This window comes from Cricetulus griseus, chromosome 3 (genome assembly GCF_003668045.3).
Source record: "Cricetulus griseus strain 17A/GY chromosome 3, alternate assembly CriGri-PICRH-1.0, whole genome shotgun sequence".
Classification (NCBI taxonomy): Eukaryota; Metazoa; Chordata; class Mammalia; order Rodentia; family Cricetidae; genus Cricetulus; species Cricetulus griseus.
Window position 1 is genome coordinate 237,557,830 of NC_048596.1, and position 20,653 is coordinate 237,578,482.

At 46.2% G+C, this 20,653-nt stretch overlaps 1 protein-coding gene across 1 annotated transcript; it reads left to right on the forward strand.

Annotated features, from left to right (window-relative positions):
* The first annotated feature begins 6,840 nt into the window (after positions 1 to 6,840).
* On the forward strand, positions 6,841 to 8,989 carry LOC113835009 (bromodomain-containing protein 4-like). Its single transcript, XM_027409407.2, has one exon. It carries the CDS (start codon positions 6,927 to 6,929, stop codon positions 8,775 to 8,777), a length of 1,851 nt encoding a protein of 616 aa, XP_027265208.1. The 5' UTR covers positions 6,841 to 6,926; the 3' UTR covers positions 8,778 to 8,989.
* Positions 8,990 to 20,653: the final 11,664 nt, after the last annotated feature.

The window sequence follows — 20,653 nt, forward strand, 5'->3', positions numbered from 1 at the left end:
AATTGCTTGAAGAAATCTTTCCCCGTTATGGGATGCCTCAGGTACTGGGAACAGACAATGGGCCCGCCTTCGTCTCCCAGGTAAGTCAGTCAGTGGCCACCTTGTTGGGGATTGATTGGAAATTACATTGTGCTTATAGACCCCAAAGTTCAGGACAGGTAGAAAGGATGAATAGAACAATCAAGGAGACTTTAACAAAATTGTCTGGGTCCGGTGTCACCAGACCAAGAACCTTGAACCCCGCTGGAAGGGACCCTACATCGTTTTGCTTACCACCCCCACCGCACTCAAAGTAGACGGCATTGCAGCTTGGATACATGCTTCTCATGTAAAACCAGCCCGACCCACCGATTCAGCCACTGCATCAGAATGGACCGTACACCGCACTCAAAATCCTTTAAAGATAAGACTCTCTCGTACACCCTCCTGTTGATTGGTTGTCTGTTTACCCCCCATGTAGCAACTAACCCCCACAGGGTTTATAATATCACCTGGAAAATAGCCAATCTAGGGACCGGGGAAATAGCCAACCTCAGCACTTATATAGGGACTCTACATGATGGGTTCCCTCCTCTCTATGTCGACCTATGTGACTTAGTAGGGTCTGATTGGGATCCCTCTGACCAGGAACCATTCCCAGGGTACAGATGCCACCACCCTGGGGGAAGGATAGGAACAAGAAGCAAGGATTTTTATGTTTGCCCCGGCCATAAACCAACTCATGACTGGGGGGCCACAGGAAGGGTACTGTGCAAGCTGGGGATGTGAAACCACAGGGGAGGCTTACTGGAAACCCTCTTCCTCTTGGGATTTCATCACTCTCAAACGGAGGGAGATCCCAGGGTACGCAGGGAAAGGACCATGGAGATGTGGGCAAAGAGCCTGCGGACCCTGTTATGATAGTGCCGGAGGGGGAGGTTTTCAAGGCGCCACCCCCGGAGGAAAATGCAACCCTCTCATCCTAAGGTTCACAGATGCTGGAAAAAGGACTACTTGGGATAGTCCTAAAGTCTGGGGACTCCGGCTGTACCGAGCAGGGAAAGATCCGGTGACCTTATTCTCCCTGTACAGACAAATTACTCCCCTAAGCCAACAATCAGTCGGGCCAAACACAGTAATAGCGGACCAGAGAGCCCCAACCCAATTCCAAGTCCCTGAACCCCCTACCGTTCCTAAAGCTATCACTCCTACACCAGGTGCTGTCATCTTCTCCCCCACCCCAGACGCCCTAAACATCAAGATAACCAGAGACCCTCCAGGTACCGGAGATAGATTATTACAATTAATCCAAGGAGTTTACCAAGCCTTAAATTTTTCAGACCCCAACAAGACTCAGGAATGCTGGTTATGCCTAGTTTCCCGGCCCCCATATTATGAAGGCGTGGCAATACTGGGCAACTACTCCAACCAGACCTCAGCACCTACCAGTTGTGGAGCTGCTATGCAGCACAAGCTCACAATATCTGAGGTCTCAGGAAAGGGGCTATGCATAGGCAGGATTCCTCCCTCACATCAAGAATTATGTAACCAAGTAGAGCCATTATCTCAGGACAGCCGATACCTTGTTGCCCCTTATGGAACTTATTGGGCTTGCAGTACTGGGTTGACTCCCTGTGTCTCTACCACTGTTCTCAACACCACCATTGACTTTTGTATATTGATAGAACTTTGGCCCAAAGTCACATACCACCAACCTGAATATGTTTACAGCGTACTAGGGAAATCAACCCGATATAAGAGGGAGCCAATATCCTTTACCGTGGCCCTATTATTAGGAGGGATAACAGTGGGGGGCATAGCAGCCGGCATAGGGACCGGAACCGTTGCCCTACAGGGAATTAATCATTTTAAGCTTCTACAACAAGCCATGCACACGGATATCCAGGTCCTAGAAGAGTCAGTCAGTGCACTCGAGAAATCCTTAACATCACTCTCTGAGGTGGTCCTGCAGAACAGACGAGGATTAGATTTATTATTTTTACAGGAAGGGGGGCTATGTGCTGCCCTCAAGGAAGAATGCTGCTTTTATGCAGATCATACAGGAATAGTTAGGGACAGCATGGCCAAACTTAGGGAAAGGCTAAAACAGAGGCAACAGCTATTTGAGTCTCAACAAGGATGGTTCGAAGGATGGTTCGCTAAGTCCCCCTGGTTGACTACCCTTATATCCACACTCATGGGACCTCTGGTTATTCTATTTTTGATCCTCATATTTGGTCCCTGCATTCTGAACAAAATGACTCAATTCATCAGAGAACGACTATCTGTTATACAGGCCTTAGTCTTAACTCAACAATACCACCAGCTAAAGCAAATAGATCCAGAGTATCCAGAGACCTCTGAATGAAAGATTCCATTCAGTTACAAGAGAAATGGGGGAATGAAAGACCCCTGCCCCTTAGCCCTTTCTTTCTCAAGTTTGTCTCCTCTTCCTCCTGTCAGCGGCTTCCCCGATCCCCACCCCCGGCGGCTTCCACTTCCCCCCGCCACTCGCTGCACGCCCGGCCCGAGAACGAGCACCAGGTGGGCCGGCACGAGAACAAACACCAAGTGAGCCGGCCTGGAGCCCTGCCCCTGAGCCCCCACCCGATGAGAAACACTCCGTCCCAAGGTCTCCGCCCCCAAGGTCAGCCATCTGGACGCGGAGGGAGGGGGAATTGAGTCTGCTGTACCAGACACCAGACCTTGAGAATATGCTGATCTGGAATGGCTCTGTGTCTCATTTGAACCATCCAATAGAAATGATTCTGTATTTCGCCTCATTTGAAAGACTCTGTGTTTCACCTCATTTGAATAACTCTGTACTTTGCCTCATTTGAATAACCCTGTATAGCGCCTCATTTACATTGACCAATGGGAATAGCTCTGTACAATGCCTCATTAGAATTATCCAATAGAATCCCTGCTCCTAGCTTGCGCCTTTTTCCCTATATAAGGACCCCTTTCCCTTGGCTCGGGGCGCTTGGCCTCACAGAAGCTAAGTCTCCCGGGTACCCGTATCTCCAATAAAGCCTCTTGCGGTTTTGCATCCAAGTTCGTGGTCTCGCTGGTTCCTGGGTGCGGGTCTCCCTCTACGAAAGTACCTCTTCGGGGGTCTTTCAATCATAAACAATATATCACCACACATTCTCTCAGAGCTGATACTTTGGTGTCAATCATCCCAGGGCTGCTTGCTTTTTTACTGACCCTTTATGTTCCATCCAAAGGACACCTGATGGGAAAACGTCATAGCACAACTCTGTACTTGACTAAACCAATGACAAAGCTGTCTTCTAAGAAGAATAGTCACTCTCAGGGTGTTTTGTTTTTTTGTTTTTTATTAAAAGAAGATTCACTGACAAACCATCAAACCATTTTCTTTGTACAATGAGCAATATGATTAGGCAGAATTATGGAAAACAGACCACTGCCTGCTGTAACTAAAGGCTTTTTTGTAGTGATTTCAGTACCCCACTCAACTTTCCCATCAATACAGTAATTTAATATTATCTAGTTACAACAGGCAGTGCAATAGAAGAATCAGTCACAAGATTTTAAAAGTGAACCCCCTATAGTGCACTCCACTGCTAAGATGAATTATTCAGAATGTTTGATGTAGTAAACACATCTTCTCTTTGCTATATTTTATGTTAGCATAGATTTACCAGGATGTAATCCTATGGTAAGTAAAAAGTAACTAGTATATTCAAAATTTGAGTCTGGGCTTTAGGCCTGGCAGATATTGACCCAGTTTCTTGAAGACTAGGTGATTTATGTCAACAAGATCAGGTGGAAGGGCCTTTCAAAGGCCCAGACTATCTTAAAGTGTCACCTAACTTGTATGTTTTGTTTGTTTTCATTTCGTAGGAATCTCTTCATTCCAGGGAGGTGGATTTTCATTTACTGTAGGCTGTGGCACACAAGACATACACAATGAACATTATGGACTTTAAGCCCTAGAGGCAAACCTTGTGTTTGAGAGAAGAAAGCAACATTATAAACCAAGTAAGTGAAAATTCGAATGTTATAGAACGAGGGCTTTTCTTGTCATTGAGACAGGACTTCTCTGTGTAGCTCAGGATGGCGTTGAGCTTTCTATTCTCCATTCTCAGCCTTTTGTAAGTCCCACAGGCAGTTACTCACTGTTTCTATCATGCCAAGCTCTAAGAGTAGGAAATTTTGATAAGAAATGGCAAGTTAAAAACAAACATTTTAAGTTGTGAATAGAGGGGAAATTTCCATGAGTTTCTTGGAAAAGTGCCCAAGATAAGAAGACTTCAAGTAGAAAGGAAGTAGGATGCTTGTCCAAAGAGGAAGCCCAGGTACTGAGAAAAAAGAGCAGGCACAAACATCTGAGGCAGGAAAGACAAGGTAGGGAGGCAGGCCAGCATAGCCAGACCAAAAGGAATGAAGGAGAGAGCAATGGGAAATAAAGTTAGAATTAAAACCAGGGGATGGATTATGGCAGGCCTAGTTCTGTGGAAGGACAACAGTGGTCATGCATGAGGTATAGAGTTACTGAAGACACCTGAATAAAATGTAACGCGGTCTGATTGGTGTCAAACACCCCGAGTCTGGCTGCTGCTTTAAGAACACACTGGAAGGAAGGTAAAGGAGTGAGTTGGGGGTCCTTGCAAGAAACCAAAGTAGACAATTCCATAGTGTGATTAGAGTGGGCATATGTGGAGAGAGAATTTGGATGTGGACAGGGGAGAGCACTCACTGTTAGGGCTGCCTTGCATGTGATTTGAAAAGCTTCTTGCTAACCTTGGCTTGTTCAGACATTCTTACATATATGCGTCTTTCGCCAAGCAAGAATGCTGGCTGCTATTTTCCTATTTACCTTCCGACCTGCCATGAAACCTGTTCCTCGAGATGTCAAGCAGAGTGGTTCTTGTGCCAGAAACTAGAATCTATGACCACATCTCTTTCTAAATTTGTTCTTTCTGTTATGAACGTCACAGTTTCTGTTTAGTACTATACACATTTCAAGCTTTTCTGCATTTGTGAAACTTGAACTTCTATGACCCAAAGAAGGGTAAAATGGAAGCTAAGAGGCCGTCTGAAGGCCCAGAGCTATCAAGACGAGATGTAATGGGCAGTTTCTGAGCAGAGGCACCTTGCTTAAAAGTGAGTGATTCCCATTCAGATGACAGAGACTCTGGCAGAATATAAACTTATGGACATGGTCAGCTCAGGGGGTTTTCTTTTCTTTTCTCTCACAATAGAGGATTATTCTGAGTCCCAGATAGGAGGAAGCCAGCAGCTTTAATACAGGAGTGATAACCTCGGGGTTTCTTCTCAGTGGCACACATGTGCACATAGAAGAAATAATCTGGCTCTCTCACTTCACCCCATGCATATGGGGAAGTGGTGATAAAATTGTCACTGCAATGTCTGTACACTGGTCCAGGAACCTCATGTGCTCTATTGGAATAAATATGAATATATATATATATATATATATATATATATATATATATATCCTTATTAAAAGGCAAGTGTACATCTAAACACATGCACATATATAAAACACTAAAAGGGCTCAGTATAATATGTATATATAATATATATGTATATATACACACATATGCATATATGTGTAAGATAATAATTAGAGGAGAAATGGTCATGAATTTGAGAGGGGGAGGGGCATGAAATGAGTTAAAGGGGACAAAGAAAGCAATGAAAATTAATTATAGAACTCATGTATGTTTGTATGAAGTTCTCAAAAAGAATTTTAAACCATAAATTTTAAAAAGGCTAGTTGGCTGTGAAATGTAGTGCATTGGGATGAAAGACCCCTGTCCCTTAGCCCTTTCTTTCTCAAGTTTGTCTCCTCTTCCTCCTGTCGGCGGCTTCCCCGATCCCCACCCCCGGTGGCCTTTCCCCGCCCGGCCCGAGAACAAGCACCGGGTGGGGCCGGCCCGAGAACAAGCACCGGGTGGGGCCGGCCCGAGAATGAGCACCAGGTGGGCCAGCCCGAGAACGAGCACCGGGTGGGCTGGCACGAGGGCGAGCACCAGGTGGGTCAGCACGAGAACAAACACCGAGTGAGCCGGCCTGGAGCTCTGCCCCTGAGCCCCCGCCCCGCCCGAAGAGAAACACTCCGTCCCAAGGTCTCCGCCCCCAAGGTCAGCCATCAGGAAAGGGGGGGAATTGAGTCTGCTGTACCAGACACCAGACCTTGAGAATATGCTGATCTGGAATGGCTCTGTGTCTCATTTGAACCATCCAATGGAAATGATTCTGTATTTCGCCTCATTTGAAAGACTCTGTGTTTCACCTCATTTGAATAACTCTGTACTTTGCCTCATTTGAATAACCCTGTATAGCGCCTCATATACATTGACCAATGGGAATAGCTCTGTATAATGCCTCATTAGAATTATCCAATAGAATCCTTGCTCCTAGCTTGCGCCTTTTTCCTATATAAGGACCCCTTTTCCCTTGGCTCGGCGCGCTTAGCCACACAGAAGCTAAGTCGCCCCAGGTACCTGCGTCTCCAATAAAGCCTCTTGTTTTTTGCATCCAGTTCGTGGCCTCGCTGATTCCTGGGTGTGTGGGTCTCCCTCTACGAAAGTATCCCTTCGGGGTCTTTCATTTGGGGGCTCGTCCGGGATCGAGACCCGCCCAGGGACCACCGACCCACGTCTGGGAGGTAAGTGTTGTGCGGATCCGCTGTTTTGTCTTGTCTGGTCTGAGTCTGTCTTGTGAATTGCGCTTGCGTTTGTAGTATACAGCTGTGTACATTTGTAGGCGGATCCGAGGAGGGACTGACGGGTCCGAACTCCCGACCGCGGCTCCAGGAGACGTCCTGGTAGCGTTTGAAGCCCTCAGGGTGAGAGATTTGTATTTTGAACTTGGGAAGCCCTCAGGGTGAGAGATTTGTATTTTGAACTTGGGAAGCCCTCAGGGTGAGAGATTTGTACTTTGAACTTAGATCTATGACTGGACATTTTCCCAGTCTCTTTGGAGAAGGCCCTCGGCTTGAGGGATTTGCAATCTTTACTGGGGACGAGGAAGGAGGGCCCCCTTCCTCGACCCTCTCTCAATTCCTTCTGTCGACTCTCTGTCGAAACCGCGCTGCGAAAGTCTGTTCTGTGTTATTCGGTCTTTGTCTTGTAGCTGTCATTTGTGCCCTCCTAAGCCTAGAAACTATGGGGCAAACTGTCACCACTCCTTTGTCCCTAACACTCTCCCACTGGAAAGATGTACAGGAATATGCTCATAACCAATCTGTTAATGTGCGTAAACGCAAATGGATTACTCTTTGTTCTTCAGAATGGCCGACCTTTGACGTAGGCTGGCCGCGAGATGGTACCTTTAACCCCCAGACTATATTCCAGATAAAAGAGAAGATTATGGATCCTGGACCACACGGGCATCCCGATCAAGTGGCTTATATCGTCACTTGGGAGGCTTTGGTTCAGGACCCCCCTCCCTGGGTACGTCCTTTCTTACATCCCAAGGGCCCCTCTCTCCTTCCCCCCTCTAACCGCTCCAACCGACCCATTCCTTCGGCCCCTACACCTCCCACTCCTTTGATTCCTCCCAACCCCCCTTCCCATTCCAACCTTTACCCTACCGTGGTGAAAGACACTAAGGCTAAAGAAAAGAAGACACCTAAGGTACTCCCTCCGGGAGAAGACCAGTTGGTTGATCTATTAACGGAGGAGCCCCCGCCATATCCGCCACTGCCGCCCCCACCAGAGGCAGAAGCGGACTCCGCCGCTGCCTTGGCGGAAGCGGCCCCTGACCCTTCACCAATGGCTTATCGACTAAGAGGTCGTAGGGAGCAGCCCGTTCCAGATTCAACCACTTTGCCCCTCCGAACTGGGCTGAACGGCCAACCTCAGTATTGGCCATTCTCAGCATCGGACCTCTATAACTGGAAAAATAATAATCCTTCTTTTTCTGCAGACCCCGTGAGGCTGACATCTCTCATAGAGTCGGTACTCACGACTCACCAACCCACCTGGGATGATTGTCAGCAGCTTTTGCAGGTCCTCTTAACCTCGGAGGAGAAACAGCGCGTGCTACTAGAAGCACGAAAAAATGTCCCAGGAGTAAACGGGCAGCCCACCCAGCTACCCAATGAAATTGATGCGGCTTGCCCTCTTGAAAGACCTGAATGGGATTTTACCACCGAAGCAGGTAGGACCCACCTGCGTCTCTATCGCCAGTTGCTGGTAGCGGGACTCCGGGGGGCAGGACGCAGACCCACTAATTTGGCCCAGGTGAAGCAGATAATACAGGGTGCGGAGGAATCACCTGCCGCTTTTCTAGAGAGATTGAAAGAAGCGTACAGGATGTATACTCCCTATAATCCGGAAGATCCAGGTCAGGCCACCAACGTTTCTATGTCCTTTATTTGGCAATCAGCCCCGGACATAAGAAACAAGCTTCAAAGGCTAGAAAATCTACAGGGATATACACTCCAAGATTTGTTGAAGGAAGCAGAACGTATTTTTAATAAGAGGGAAACACAGACAGAAAGAGAAGAACGTTGGAGGAAGGAAACTCAGGAGAGAGAGGAAAGACTAAGACAGGAAGCTGAGGAAAAAGAGGTTGCGAGAGACCGTAAGCGGAATAAAGAAATGAGCAGGTTATTGGCCACAGTAGTGACAGGCCAGAGACAGAATAGACAGAGGGATGACAGAAGGGGGCCCCACCTGGACAGGGACCAATGTGCTTACTGTAAAGAAAAAGGACATTGGGCAAGAGAATGCCCTAAGAACCCCCGGGCCAAGCTTCCACCGCCAAGGGTTTCTGACCTCCTGAACCTAGAAGATTAGAGGAGTCGGGGCCAGGAGCCCCCCCCTGAGCCCAGGATAACACTGCAAGTCGGGGGGCATCAGGTCACCTTCCTAGTCGATACAGGGGCACAACATTCCGTTCTGAATCGGTCACCCGGACCCCTGAGTCACCGGACTGCATGGGTACAGGGAGCTACAGGCGGAAAGCAGTACCATTGGACTACAAATCGGCAGCTCCAGCTCGCGACCGGTAAGGTTATGCATTCTTTCCTCCATGTGCCAGATTGCCCCTACCCCTTACTAGGACGGGACCTATTGACCAAATTAAAAGCTCAAATACACTTTGAGAGGTCAGAAGTCAAAGTCACAGGGCCAGAGGGAATTCCCCTTACCATCTTGACAATGTCCATAGAAGATGAATATAGACTCCATGAAAAGAGGACTAATTCGAACAATCAGGAAACCCTTGATCACTGGCTTGCGGAATTTCCCCAAGCCTGGGCTGAAACAGGAGGAATGGGCCTTGCCATTAACCAGGCCCCAATTATAGTAACCTTAAAAGCTGCCATCCTTCCTGCATCCGTCAGACAGTATCCAATGCCTAAAGAAGCCCGCGAAGGAATTCGGCCACATATTAAAAGGTTACTTGAACAAGGGATTCTGGTGCCCTGTAAATCTCCTTGGAATACACCCTTGCTACCCGTTAGGAAGCCGGGAACTAATGACTACCGGCCAGTGCAGGACCTGAGAGAAGTCAATAAAAGGATAGAGGACATACACCCTACTGTCCCCAACCCTTACAATTTGCTGAGTGGATTGCCACCTAACTATACCTGGTACACAGTCTTAGATCTTAAAGACGCTTTCTTCTGCCTCCGCCTGCATCCCACCAGCCAGCCTATATTTGCCTTTGAATGGCAGGACGCGGCCCTTGGAATCTCTGGGCAGCTGACTTGGACTAGGCTACCTCAAGGGTTTAAGAACAGCCCTACCCTTTTTGATGAAGCTTTACATCAGGACCTGGCAGAATTCCGGGTTAGGTACCCCGCTCTAATCCTCTTACAATATGTAGATGACATTCTCCTGGCAGCCAAAACCAAAGGGGAATGCAAGGAAGGCACTCAAGCCCTCCTCCAGACTCTTGGGAGCCTAGGGTACCGGGCATCCGCCAAGAAGGCCCAGATATGTCAGAAACAGGTGACCTATTTAGGATACAAGATAAAGGATGGACGTCGATGGCTAACGGAAGCCCGTATGCGAGCCATCTTAGACATTCCCACCCCACAAAATCCCCGCCAACTGAGAGAATTCTTGGGAACGGCAGGCTTCTGCCGCCTATGGATCCCTGGGTTTGCCGAAATGGCGGCTCCCCTCTACCCCCTCACTCGGCCAGGGGTTGCTTTTAAATGGGAAGAGCCCCAAAAGAAAGCCTTCACCGACATCAAAAAGGCTCTCCTTGAATCACCAGCCCTGGGTCTACCGGACTTAGCTAAGCCATTTGAACTTTTTATAGATGAGAAGGAGGGCTATGCTAAGGGAGTCCTCACCCAAAAACTGGGGCCTTGGAGAAGGCCCACTGCATACCTCTCCAAGAAATTGGATCCTGTGGCATCGGGATGGCCACCCTGCCTTCGAATGATTGCTGCTATAGCCCTGCTGGTAAAAGATTCTCACAAGCTAACCTTGGGGCAGCCTTTGACCATACATGCCCCTCATGCAGTAGAGGCAGTCATCAGACAGCCTCCAGACAGATGGCTTACTAATGCCCGAATGACTCATTACCAGACTATGCTGTTAGACAAAGACCGGGTCCACTTCGGGCCTTTGGTGACTCTGAACCCAGCCACCCTGCTCCCCCTCCCTGGGGAGCCCGAGGCTCATGATTGCTTACAGGTATTGGCCGAGGCCCATGGAGCGAGATCCGACCTGACTGACCAGCCTCTACCTAGCCCGGACCACATCTGGTTCACGGATGGAAGCAGCTTTTTGCATCAAGGAGAACGAAAGGCGGGCGCGGCAGTCACCACAGAGAATCAGGTCGTCTGGGCCCAGGCACTCCCCCCTGGAACTTCCGCACAGAGGGCAGAACTCATAGCACTCACGCAGGCTCTAAAATTGGCAGAAGGTAAGAGGCTCACCGTGTATACAGACAGTCGTTATGCCTTCGCCACTGCCCATATACATGGAGAAATTTACAGACGGAGGGGGCTGCTTACCTCCGAAGGGAAAGACATTAAAAATAAGGAGGAAATCCTCGCTCTCTTAAGGGCTCTTCATCTGCCCGCTGCCTTAAGTATCATACATTGCCCTGGACACCAAAAAGGGGATTCTTTCGAAGCAAGGGGCAATCGAAGGGCAGACTTGGCTGCCCGAGAGGCGGCCCTGACCACAGACACCACTAACCTCCTGGCTCTAGAGCCCACCAACGACCATCCCTTCCCCTCATGGGACTATGAACAAAGAGACATCCAAACCCTAGAGAAATTGGGAGCCGCAAAGGAACCAAACGGGGATTGGACTTATGAAGGAAAGACTGTCATCCCCTACCGGGTAACCAAGTACCTAGTGACATTTTTACATAAGATGACACATCTGAGCTCCAAGAAGATGCGGGAGCTCCTCGAACGAGAAGAGGAATTCAATTTCCTTTTGGGGAAGAACGATATTCTAAAACAGGTAACTGAGCAATGTGATGCGTGCGCCCGAGTCAACGCATCCAGACTGAAGCTTCCTCCCGGGAACCGGGTCAGAGGCTACCGGCCCGGAACACATTGGGAGATAGATTTCACTGAGATTAAACCAGGAAAATATGGATACAAGTATCTATTAATTTTTGTAGACACCTTTTCAGGATGGGTTGAAGCCTTCCCTACTAAACATGAAACAGCCAAGATCGTTACTAAGAAATTGCTTGAAGAAATCTTTCCCCGTTATGGGATGCCTCAGGTATTGGGAACAGACAATGGGCCCGCCTTCGTCTCCCAGGTAAGTCAGTCAGTGGCCACCTTGTTGGGGATTGATTGGAAATTACATTGTGCTTATAGACCCCAAAGTTCAGGACAGGTAGAAAGGATGAATAGAACAATCAAGGAGACTTTAACAAAATTGTCGCTTGCAACTGGCACTAGAGACTGGGTCCTCCTACTCCCCCTAGCACTCTACCGCGCTCGTAATACCCCTGGACCACATGGGCTCACACCCTTTGAGATCCTGTATGGAGTACCTACTCCTATCATTAACTTTCTTGATCAAGATGTCTCAGATTTTGCTAACTCCCCTTCTCTCCAAGCTCATTTACAGGCCCTCCAACTAGTACAACGGGAGGTCTGGAAACCCCTTGCTCAAGCTTATAAAGACCAGAGGGACCATCCCACCATCCCCCATTCCTACCAGATCGGGGACACTGTTTGGGTCCGGCGTCACCAGGCCAAGAACCTTGAACCCCGCTGGAAGGGACCCTACATCGTTTTGCTTACCACTCCCACCGCACTCAAGGTAGACGGCATTGCAGCTTGGATACATGCTTCACATGTAAAGCCAGCCCGACCCACCGATTCAGCCACTGCATCAGAATGGACCGCACACCGCACTCAAAATCCTTTAAAGATAAGACTCTCTCGTACACCCTCCTGTTGATTGGTTGTCTGTTTACCCCCCATGTAGCAACTAACCCCCACAGGGTTTATAATATCACCTGGAAAATAGCCAATCTAGGGACCGGGGAAATAGCCAACCTCAGCACTTATATAGGGACTCTACATGATGGGTTCCCTCCTCTCTATGTCGACCTATGTGACTTAGTAGGGTCTGATTGGGATCCCTCTGACCAGGAACCATTCCCAGGGTACGGATGCCACCACCCTGGGGGAAGGATAGGAACAAGAAGCAAGGATTTTTATGTTTGCCCCGGCCATAAACCAACTCATGGCTGCGGGGGGCCGCAGGAAGGGTACTGTGCAAGATGGGGATGTGAAACCACAGGGGAGGCTTACTGGAAACCCTCTTCCTCTTGGGATTTCATCACTCTCAAACGGAGGGAGATCCCAGGGTACGCAGGGAAAGGACCATGGAGATGTGGGCAAAGAGCCTGCGGACCTTGTTATGATAGTGCCGGAGGGGGAGGTTTTCAAGGCGCCACCCCCGGAGGAAAATGCAACCCTCTCATCCTAAGGTTCACAGATGCTGGAAAAAGAACTACTTGGGATAGTCCTAAGGTCTGGGGACTCAGGCTGCACCGAGCAGGGAAAGATCCGGTGACTTTATTCTCCCTGTACAGACAAATTACTCCCCTAAGCCAACAATCAGTCGGGCCAAACATAGTAATAGCGGACCAGAGATCCCCAACCCATTTTCAAGTCCCTAAACCCCCTACCGTTCCTAAAGCTATCACTCCTACACCAGGTGCTGCCACCTTCTCCCCCACCCCAGATGCCCTAAACATCGAGATAACCAGAGACCCTCCAGGTACCAGAGATAGATTATTACAATTAATCCAAGGAGTTTACCAAGCCTTAAATTTTTCAGACCCCAACAAGACTCAGGAATGCTGGTTATGCCTAGTTTCCCGGCCCCCATATTATGAAGGCGTGGCAATACTGGGCAACTACTCCAACCAGACCTCAGCACCTACCAGTTGCGGAGCTGCTATGCAGCACAAGCTCACAATATCTGAGGTCTCAGGAAAGGGGCTATGCATAGGCAGGATTCCTTCCTCACATCAAGAATTATGTAACCAAGTAGAGCCATTATCTCAGGACAGCCGATACCTTGTTGCCCCTTATGGAACTTATTGGGCTTGCAGTACTGGGTTGACTCCCTGTGTCTCTACCACTGTTCTCAACACCACCATTGACTTTTGTATATTGATAGAACTTTGGCCCAAAGTCACATACCACCAACCTGAATATGTTTACAGCGTACTAGAGAAATCAACCCGATATAAGAGGGAGCCAATATCCTTTACCGTGGCCCTATTATTAGGAGGAATAACAGTGGGGGGCATAGCAGCCGGCATAGGGACCGGAACCGTTGCCCTACAGGGAATTAATCATTTTAAGCTTCTACAACAAGCCATGCACACGGATATCCAGGTCCTAGAAGAGTCAGTCAGTGCACTCGAGAAATCCTTAACATCACTCTCTGAGGTGGTCCTGCAAAACAGACGAGGATTAGATTTATTATTTTTACAGGAAGGGGGGCTATGTGCTGCCCTCAAGGAAGAATGCTGCTTTTATGCAGATCATACAGGAATAGTTAGGGATAGCATGGCCAAACTTAGGGAGAGGCTAAAACAGAGGCAACAGCTATTTGAGTCTCAACAAGGATGGTTCGAAGGATGGTTCGCTAAGTCCCCCTGGTTGACTACCCTTATATCCACACTCATGGGACCTCTGGTTATTCTATTTTTGATCCTCATATTTGGTCCCTGCATTCTGAACAAAATGACTCAATTCATCAGAGAACGACTATCTGTTATACAGGCCTTAGTCTTAACTCAACAATACCACCAGCTAAAGCAAATAGATCCAGAGTATCCAGAGACCTCTGAATGAAAGATTCCATTCAGTTACAAGAGAAATGGGGGAATGAAAGACCCCTGCCCCTTAGCCCTTTCTTTCTCAAGTTTGTCTCCTCTTCCTCCTGTCAGCGGCTTCCCCGATCCCCACCCCCGGCGGCCTTCCCCGCCACCCGCCGCACGCCCGGCCCGAGAACGAGCACCAGGTGGGCCGGCACGAGAACAAACACCAAGTGAGCCGGCCTGGAGCCCTGCCCCTGAGCCCCCACCCGATGAGAAACACTCCGTCCCAAGGTCTCCGCCCCCAAGGTCAGCCATCTGGACGCGGAGGGAGGGGGAATTGAGTCTGTTGTACCAGACACCAGACCTTGAGAATATGCTGATCTGGAATGGCTCTGTGTCTCATTTGAACCATCCAATGGAAATGATTCTGTATTTCGCCTCATTTGAAAGACTCTGTGTTTCACCTCATTTGAATAACTCTGTACTTTGCCTCATTTGAATAACCCTGTATAGCGCCTCATATACATTGACCAATGGGAATAGCTCTGTATAATGCCTCATTAGAATTATCCAATAGAATCCTTGCTCCTAGCTTGCGCCTTTTTTCCTATATAAGGACCCCTTTTCCCTTGGCTCGGCGCGCTTAGCCACACAGAAGCTAAGTCGCCCCAGGTACCTGCGTCTCCAATAAAGCCTCTTGTTTTTTGCATCCAGTTCGTGGCCTCGCTGATTCCTGGGTGTGTGGGTCTCCCTCTACGAAAGTATCCCTTCGGGGTCTTTCAGGGACACCCCACCTAGCATTCTATGAAATGTAGCATTCTGTGAAATTTAGTGCATTGGGCACCCCATTCTATTTACCTCTCAGTACACTGCCCACTGCCACATGTCTTTCTCATGATGCTTATGGAGAGAGAATATGTTTCCACCTATGAACTGTGGACTCAGTCATGAAATATGTATTAGGATTTGGAAAATTAAATATGATATCCACCTTCAAGCAAGAAGTTACATGGTACCATGGATTGGCACTGTTTTTCTTGCTCTGGTCCCTTCCTGTGAAAACATACCGTGTAGATGGGCACTTAGGTGCATAAGCAAGCATATTTGGAGGCTAACTCACAAAGTACAAAACAGTTGCAGCCAACCCACAGCCAAAATGTAATGTCTTTTAGTGTGGTATCCAAGGAAACTGCATGAATGTTGCTTTCAAAGCATCACCAGCATATCAAACTAACAGTTCTATACCCACCTTCACAGCACAGGACAAGGTGTCATGTCCTGATTGTTGTTATACCAACATGTACATAATGGGTCCTAAACAGACTAACTTTGAAGGAGAAACTTCACGAGTGAGGGGCAGTTTGGGTACAATTATAGACTTAAAAATAGCACTGAGAGGCCTCCCTTTTTCCTCCCTCCAAGTGACCCATTCAAACCAAGTCCATTAATAGAGCCCTTTCCTTTTTCCTTTAGTATTTACTGATCTCTCTCACTGAAATTTCCAGCTTTCTTTATAAATAGTTTTGCTTGGTCATTGTCAGGTCTCAGATTGAATTTCAGGAGGCGTCACATTAGCATGTATTTTGATTGCCTCCCCCATCACCTCTTCCCCACAAGGACTCAGAGGAAGCTGGACTCTACAGCTCCACTGATACTGCCAGAAGCTCATAACTAAATTCCTGCATCCTCCATTGGCTGTTATTCAAAGCACGGAAACCAGGGAAGGTGTAAGTATCTAACACCACCTGAAGACTGCATCTTCTCTGTGAGTCTATATTCTTGGATTGTTTCTGTCTCTTGTCTGGTAAGCAGTGGGATCCTTGATAGATGTAAACACAAGCATGATGCTAGAGGCTAACATTGGACAGCATTTGTATTCTAGAATAAGAGCTTTTTCCTAGCATATGAAGAGGGAGTGGAAGGTAGTTAAACTGAGAGAGGCCTTCAGCTTGTCTTCCTCCACTGGTTTTCATGACAAAATAAGATGAGGGAGAAGCTATTGCTCACGTTAAGCCAGAGAGCTTAAAGGATCTCATATTTATAGACCTAACCAGAAAGGCTACTGCTTCATTTTCCTTAACTAGAATCTAACAGTTTGAGGAACTGGGGGGCAAAAAGTATGACTTTAATAATGGCATACTGAACCAAGTGAGATAACATGCCTGGTGTACTCTACCCAGAGAACCTATGTCATATGCAAGGACCACAAGGATGCTTGCAAGGGAAGGGCCACAGGGATACTTACACATGGCAGATAGAGGAAGGACCAAAGGGATGTTTGTCATGATGTGAAAGAGAAGAACAATAGGAATGCTTACACATGATGGAAAAGAGAAGTCATATTCAAAGGATGTGATGGGGGAGGGGCTGAGTCATTCTCAGTTGTACACCAGGAAGATTACTGCGGAGAGAGTTCAAGTCTCATTCTACCACTTCCTGCCTCTGGGATAATAAGCAATTTGTGGTTTCTTACTTTAAATGAGAATTATAAATGCTTGTTCTTCATAATGCTTTTGGCAACTGCAAGAGAGAAATATATGAAAAAGTCATAAGAGTATCAGGAGACTAAAGCCAACCAGTCCTTTTCTGCTTTATTAAAAAATGACAACAATAACAACAACAAAACACTTCTGGGACCTATGAGATGGTTCAATGAATAAGAGGGACTACTGTCAACCCTGATAGACTGATTTTAATCCCCAGAAACCACATAGTAGAAAGAGAAACCGACTCCCAAAACTTATCTTCTGGTCTCCATATGAGCTTTGTGGCGTGCACACACACACACACACACACCACACACACACACACACACACACACACACACACACACAGAGAGAGAGAGAGACAGACAGACAGACAGACAGACAGACAGACAGACAGACAGACACATAGTAACAGTGGCATAGAGAGAAAGCAAGAGAAAATAAAAACATGTAATTTAAAAAAATTCTGCATCCTTTCAGACTTAGAGATGTTTTTAATTCCACATACATTTAGATTTATAGAAAGTTATAAGATTATTAGAATGAACTTCCTAATTTTATAACATAGATTTTCTAAATGTAAATGTTTTGCTAGTTGAGCTTTGTTTGTATGTTTCTCTGTGTGAGAGAAAGACATATAAAACTGATATACACATATGTGTATTTTTCCTGAATCATTTAAAATTAATCTATTGACAGAATGTTCTCATATTTCTAATATTTTGTACAGCCTAAATGCAATGAATTCTCCTACAAAAATTAGGGCAAGTGCAGTGCCTTGGCAAAAACAGGCACTTGTCACCAAGCCTGAGGTTCTGACTTCAATCCCTGCAGCCCACATTAGGATAGAAGAAAACATCCAACTCCCAAAATGTGTCTTTTGACCTCCACACACTTTCATGTATAGATGCAAATAAATTAATATTTTTTGAAAGTTATGAAATTATCATCAACACAGCATTATTATCTAATCTATATATCTTACTCAGATCATGCCAATTTTCTTAACAGGTTTTCCACTATTGTACTAGTGGGCTCATCTTGCCTGGCAGTTTTGTATGGCTGCACACGCAGTTTATAGCTACATAAGACTGTTGAGCAGAGCCTCCTCTGCCCCACTCCTACAGCCTGCATAGTAGCAATTTCCAGGACTATGAGGGCAATCAGGCAATCAACAGAATGATTACTTCTCTATGTCCTGTGACTGAGGCCTGTGACAACCTCAGCAAAAGGGTCTCTCTCTCTCTCTCTCTCTCTCTCTCTCTCTCTCTCTCTCTCTCTCTCTCTCAGACACACACACATACTTTTTAAAAACATTTTTTATAGATTTATTTATTTATTTATTTATTTATTTATTTATTTATTTATTATGTATCTGGTGTCTGCATGCCCGCAGACCAGAAGAGGGTGGCAGATCTCATTACAGATACTTGTGAGCCAACCATGTAGTTGCTGGAAATTCAACTCAGGTCCTCTGGAAGAACAGCCAATGCTCTTAACCTTTGAGTCATCTCTCCAGTGGTGGCACACGCCTTTAATCCCAGCATTCGGGAGGCAGAGACAGCTGCCAGATGGAAGCTCTGAGGTCTACAGGACCACCTCTGCCAGCCTGTTCCTCCTCACCTGCTCTGAGGTCTACAGGACCACATCTACAGGCCTGTTCCTCCTCACCAGCCTGTTCTTCCCCACCTCTCAACCGAGACCCCCTAGGGTTCTCAGCCTACATGCCTCGCCTCCATTCCCAGGGCAGCAGGAGCTACATTTCCCAAAATGATTTTCACTGGATAACCTACGACTCTGAAGCAGCTTTACCTATCACTCAGAGAACCTCTGTTCAAACTTCTTATTTTAATTTTAATTTTTGACTAGCTAACTAGGTATCAGGTTTCTTTATGACTTTTGATACATAGTGTTGGTTAATCTTTCTCCTCTCTGTCTCCATGCTAATATTATTAACACTAATAGACAATTAATCCAAAGAAAACACATATGCCATCTTTCATAAAAAGTCATTCATTATAAAGTCATTCATGATGATTTATAAATCAACACATCAGTTAGGCCTTGTTTCAAACAGATACCTGTGTAGGGACAAAGTTTTGCACCTGGTTCTGAAGTAATTCACTTTTCACAGGAAAGACTCATCATGCTTTGTCAGGGGATCTGTAATTAAATAATTATACCTGTGCATTGATAAACTCTTGAAAAGGGAGAATGCTGATTTATTTCTACCTTCATTCACATTTCCCATATAATATTTTAGTGATCTGATTTAATGTTAACTAACCTCAAGTATATTTTTTTAACAAATGTTGGAGCTACAGTGTTCATCATTTTCTGTTTACAGAAAATATATAACAAGAACAGTAGACTCAACTTATCAAGGCAATTAGTTCAATCAGATTTTTTTCTGTGTGTCAGAAAAAATACCTGGTCTCAATTTAAACATAAATAAATGTGTTAATGAATGTATGAAAGACCATAAATATGGCTAGAAATAGGTAAAGGATGGAGATTTATGCTAAATTAATAATATATAACCTAATAAGAGTGAAGTGAAAACCAACCTGTTTTAAAGCATCCAGATATGTACACCACAGCATCCCCTTTTGAACACTATGCCTTATCTCTCCAGGGTGTGCAAAGCACAGACAGAAGGGTCACTGAAAACATTGATAACCGAAACAGTTATTTTAGAAGAGGATCCTTTCTTTGTTGGATGCGTGTGGATAACTCAGTGGGTTCAAATTTGAGGACTGTATCCCTTTTAGGAAGAGTGAATACAAATTATCAGATTAGTTTTAGAAAGGAATAAACAGAAGTTGAGAATTTGAAACAGACTTCACCTAATACATGCATGTTTGGGTATCCTTTAGAAAGGTGTAGTGGTGTGTATGAGAATGCCCCTTATAGGTTTGGTTATTTAACAACTGTTCCTAGTTAATGATACTGTTGTGGAGGGTTAGGAGATGCACTCTTAATGGAGGAAGTATGTCATTGGAGGTGGGTTTGGAGAGTTAAAAGCCTCTTGCCACTTCCAGTTAGTTCTTTTTCCCTCTGAGGTTGTGAGCTCTCAGCTTCCTGCCCCAGCAGCCATGCCTGCCCCTTTCTGCCATGCCTCCTTATCAAGATAGACTCACATTCTTCTTGAATCATAGGCCCAAATAAACTCCTCCTTCTAAAAGATAATCTTGGTCAAGGTGTTTTATTACAGCAATGAAAAAGTAGCTGATGCAAAAGCCTTCTTTTCTTCCAAGGAAGTCATGTCACCCTGGGAGGAATCTCTGCTCTGTGAGATTGTGCGTTCTTTGAGAGCCAAAGAATCAGTACTAATTAGTCTTGTATCACAAGCACTTACCTGTTTCTAGGTATAGAATTACAAACAAACATTTGCAGAGTTAGTTCATTCAGTAAAAGAAGAAAATGGAGGTGTTCTAATTAAATGATGGGAGCTGCTTAAATAAATCTGAAAATATCTGATACCAAGAAGGCTGGAATTTTCATCTTGATTTTCAGGCAGTTGCTGAATGTACACACACACACACACACACACACACACACCTGCTGCTTAACCTTCCCAACTCCTCCACTAGCTTTCCCTTAGTATGCACAAAAATTATCTCCCAATAACCTGAATTGTTCAATATTCTTCCAGACTCACACCCACCACAGTCTCATTTTCTGAAAATTATCCTATTCTTAGTCAATCTTAACCTGCCTTTTCACTTACCCATTCTATAACTTCTTTTTGGTGAGTGACAAGAGACATACCAACTTCTATAAAACTTTCCTAGGTGAAAGATTCACTGGCTACCAAGATCTGGTGCAGTCAGTGTGGTAGGCTGCAATGACCCTTGGTGGAGGAAGACAGCCCACACAAGCCACAGTGTCTGACTCCAGATCGATGAGGA

What these genes read in the sequence shown, in the direction of transcription:
- LOC113835009 (XM_027409407.2), top strand. Translation starts at nt 6,927, where the DNA reads ATGACTGGACATTTTCCCAGTCTCTTTGGAGAAGGCCCTCGGCTTGAG.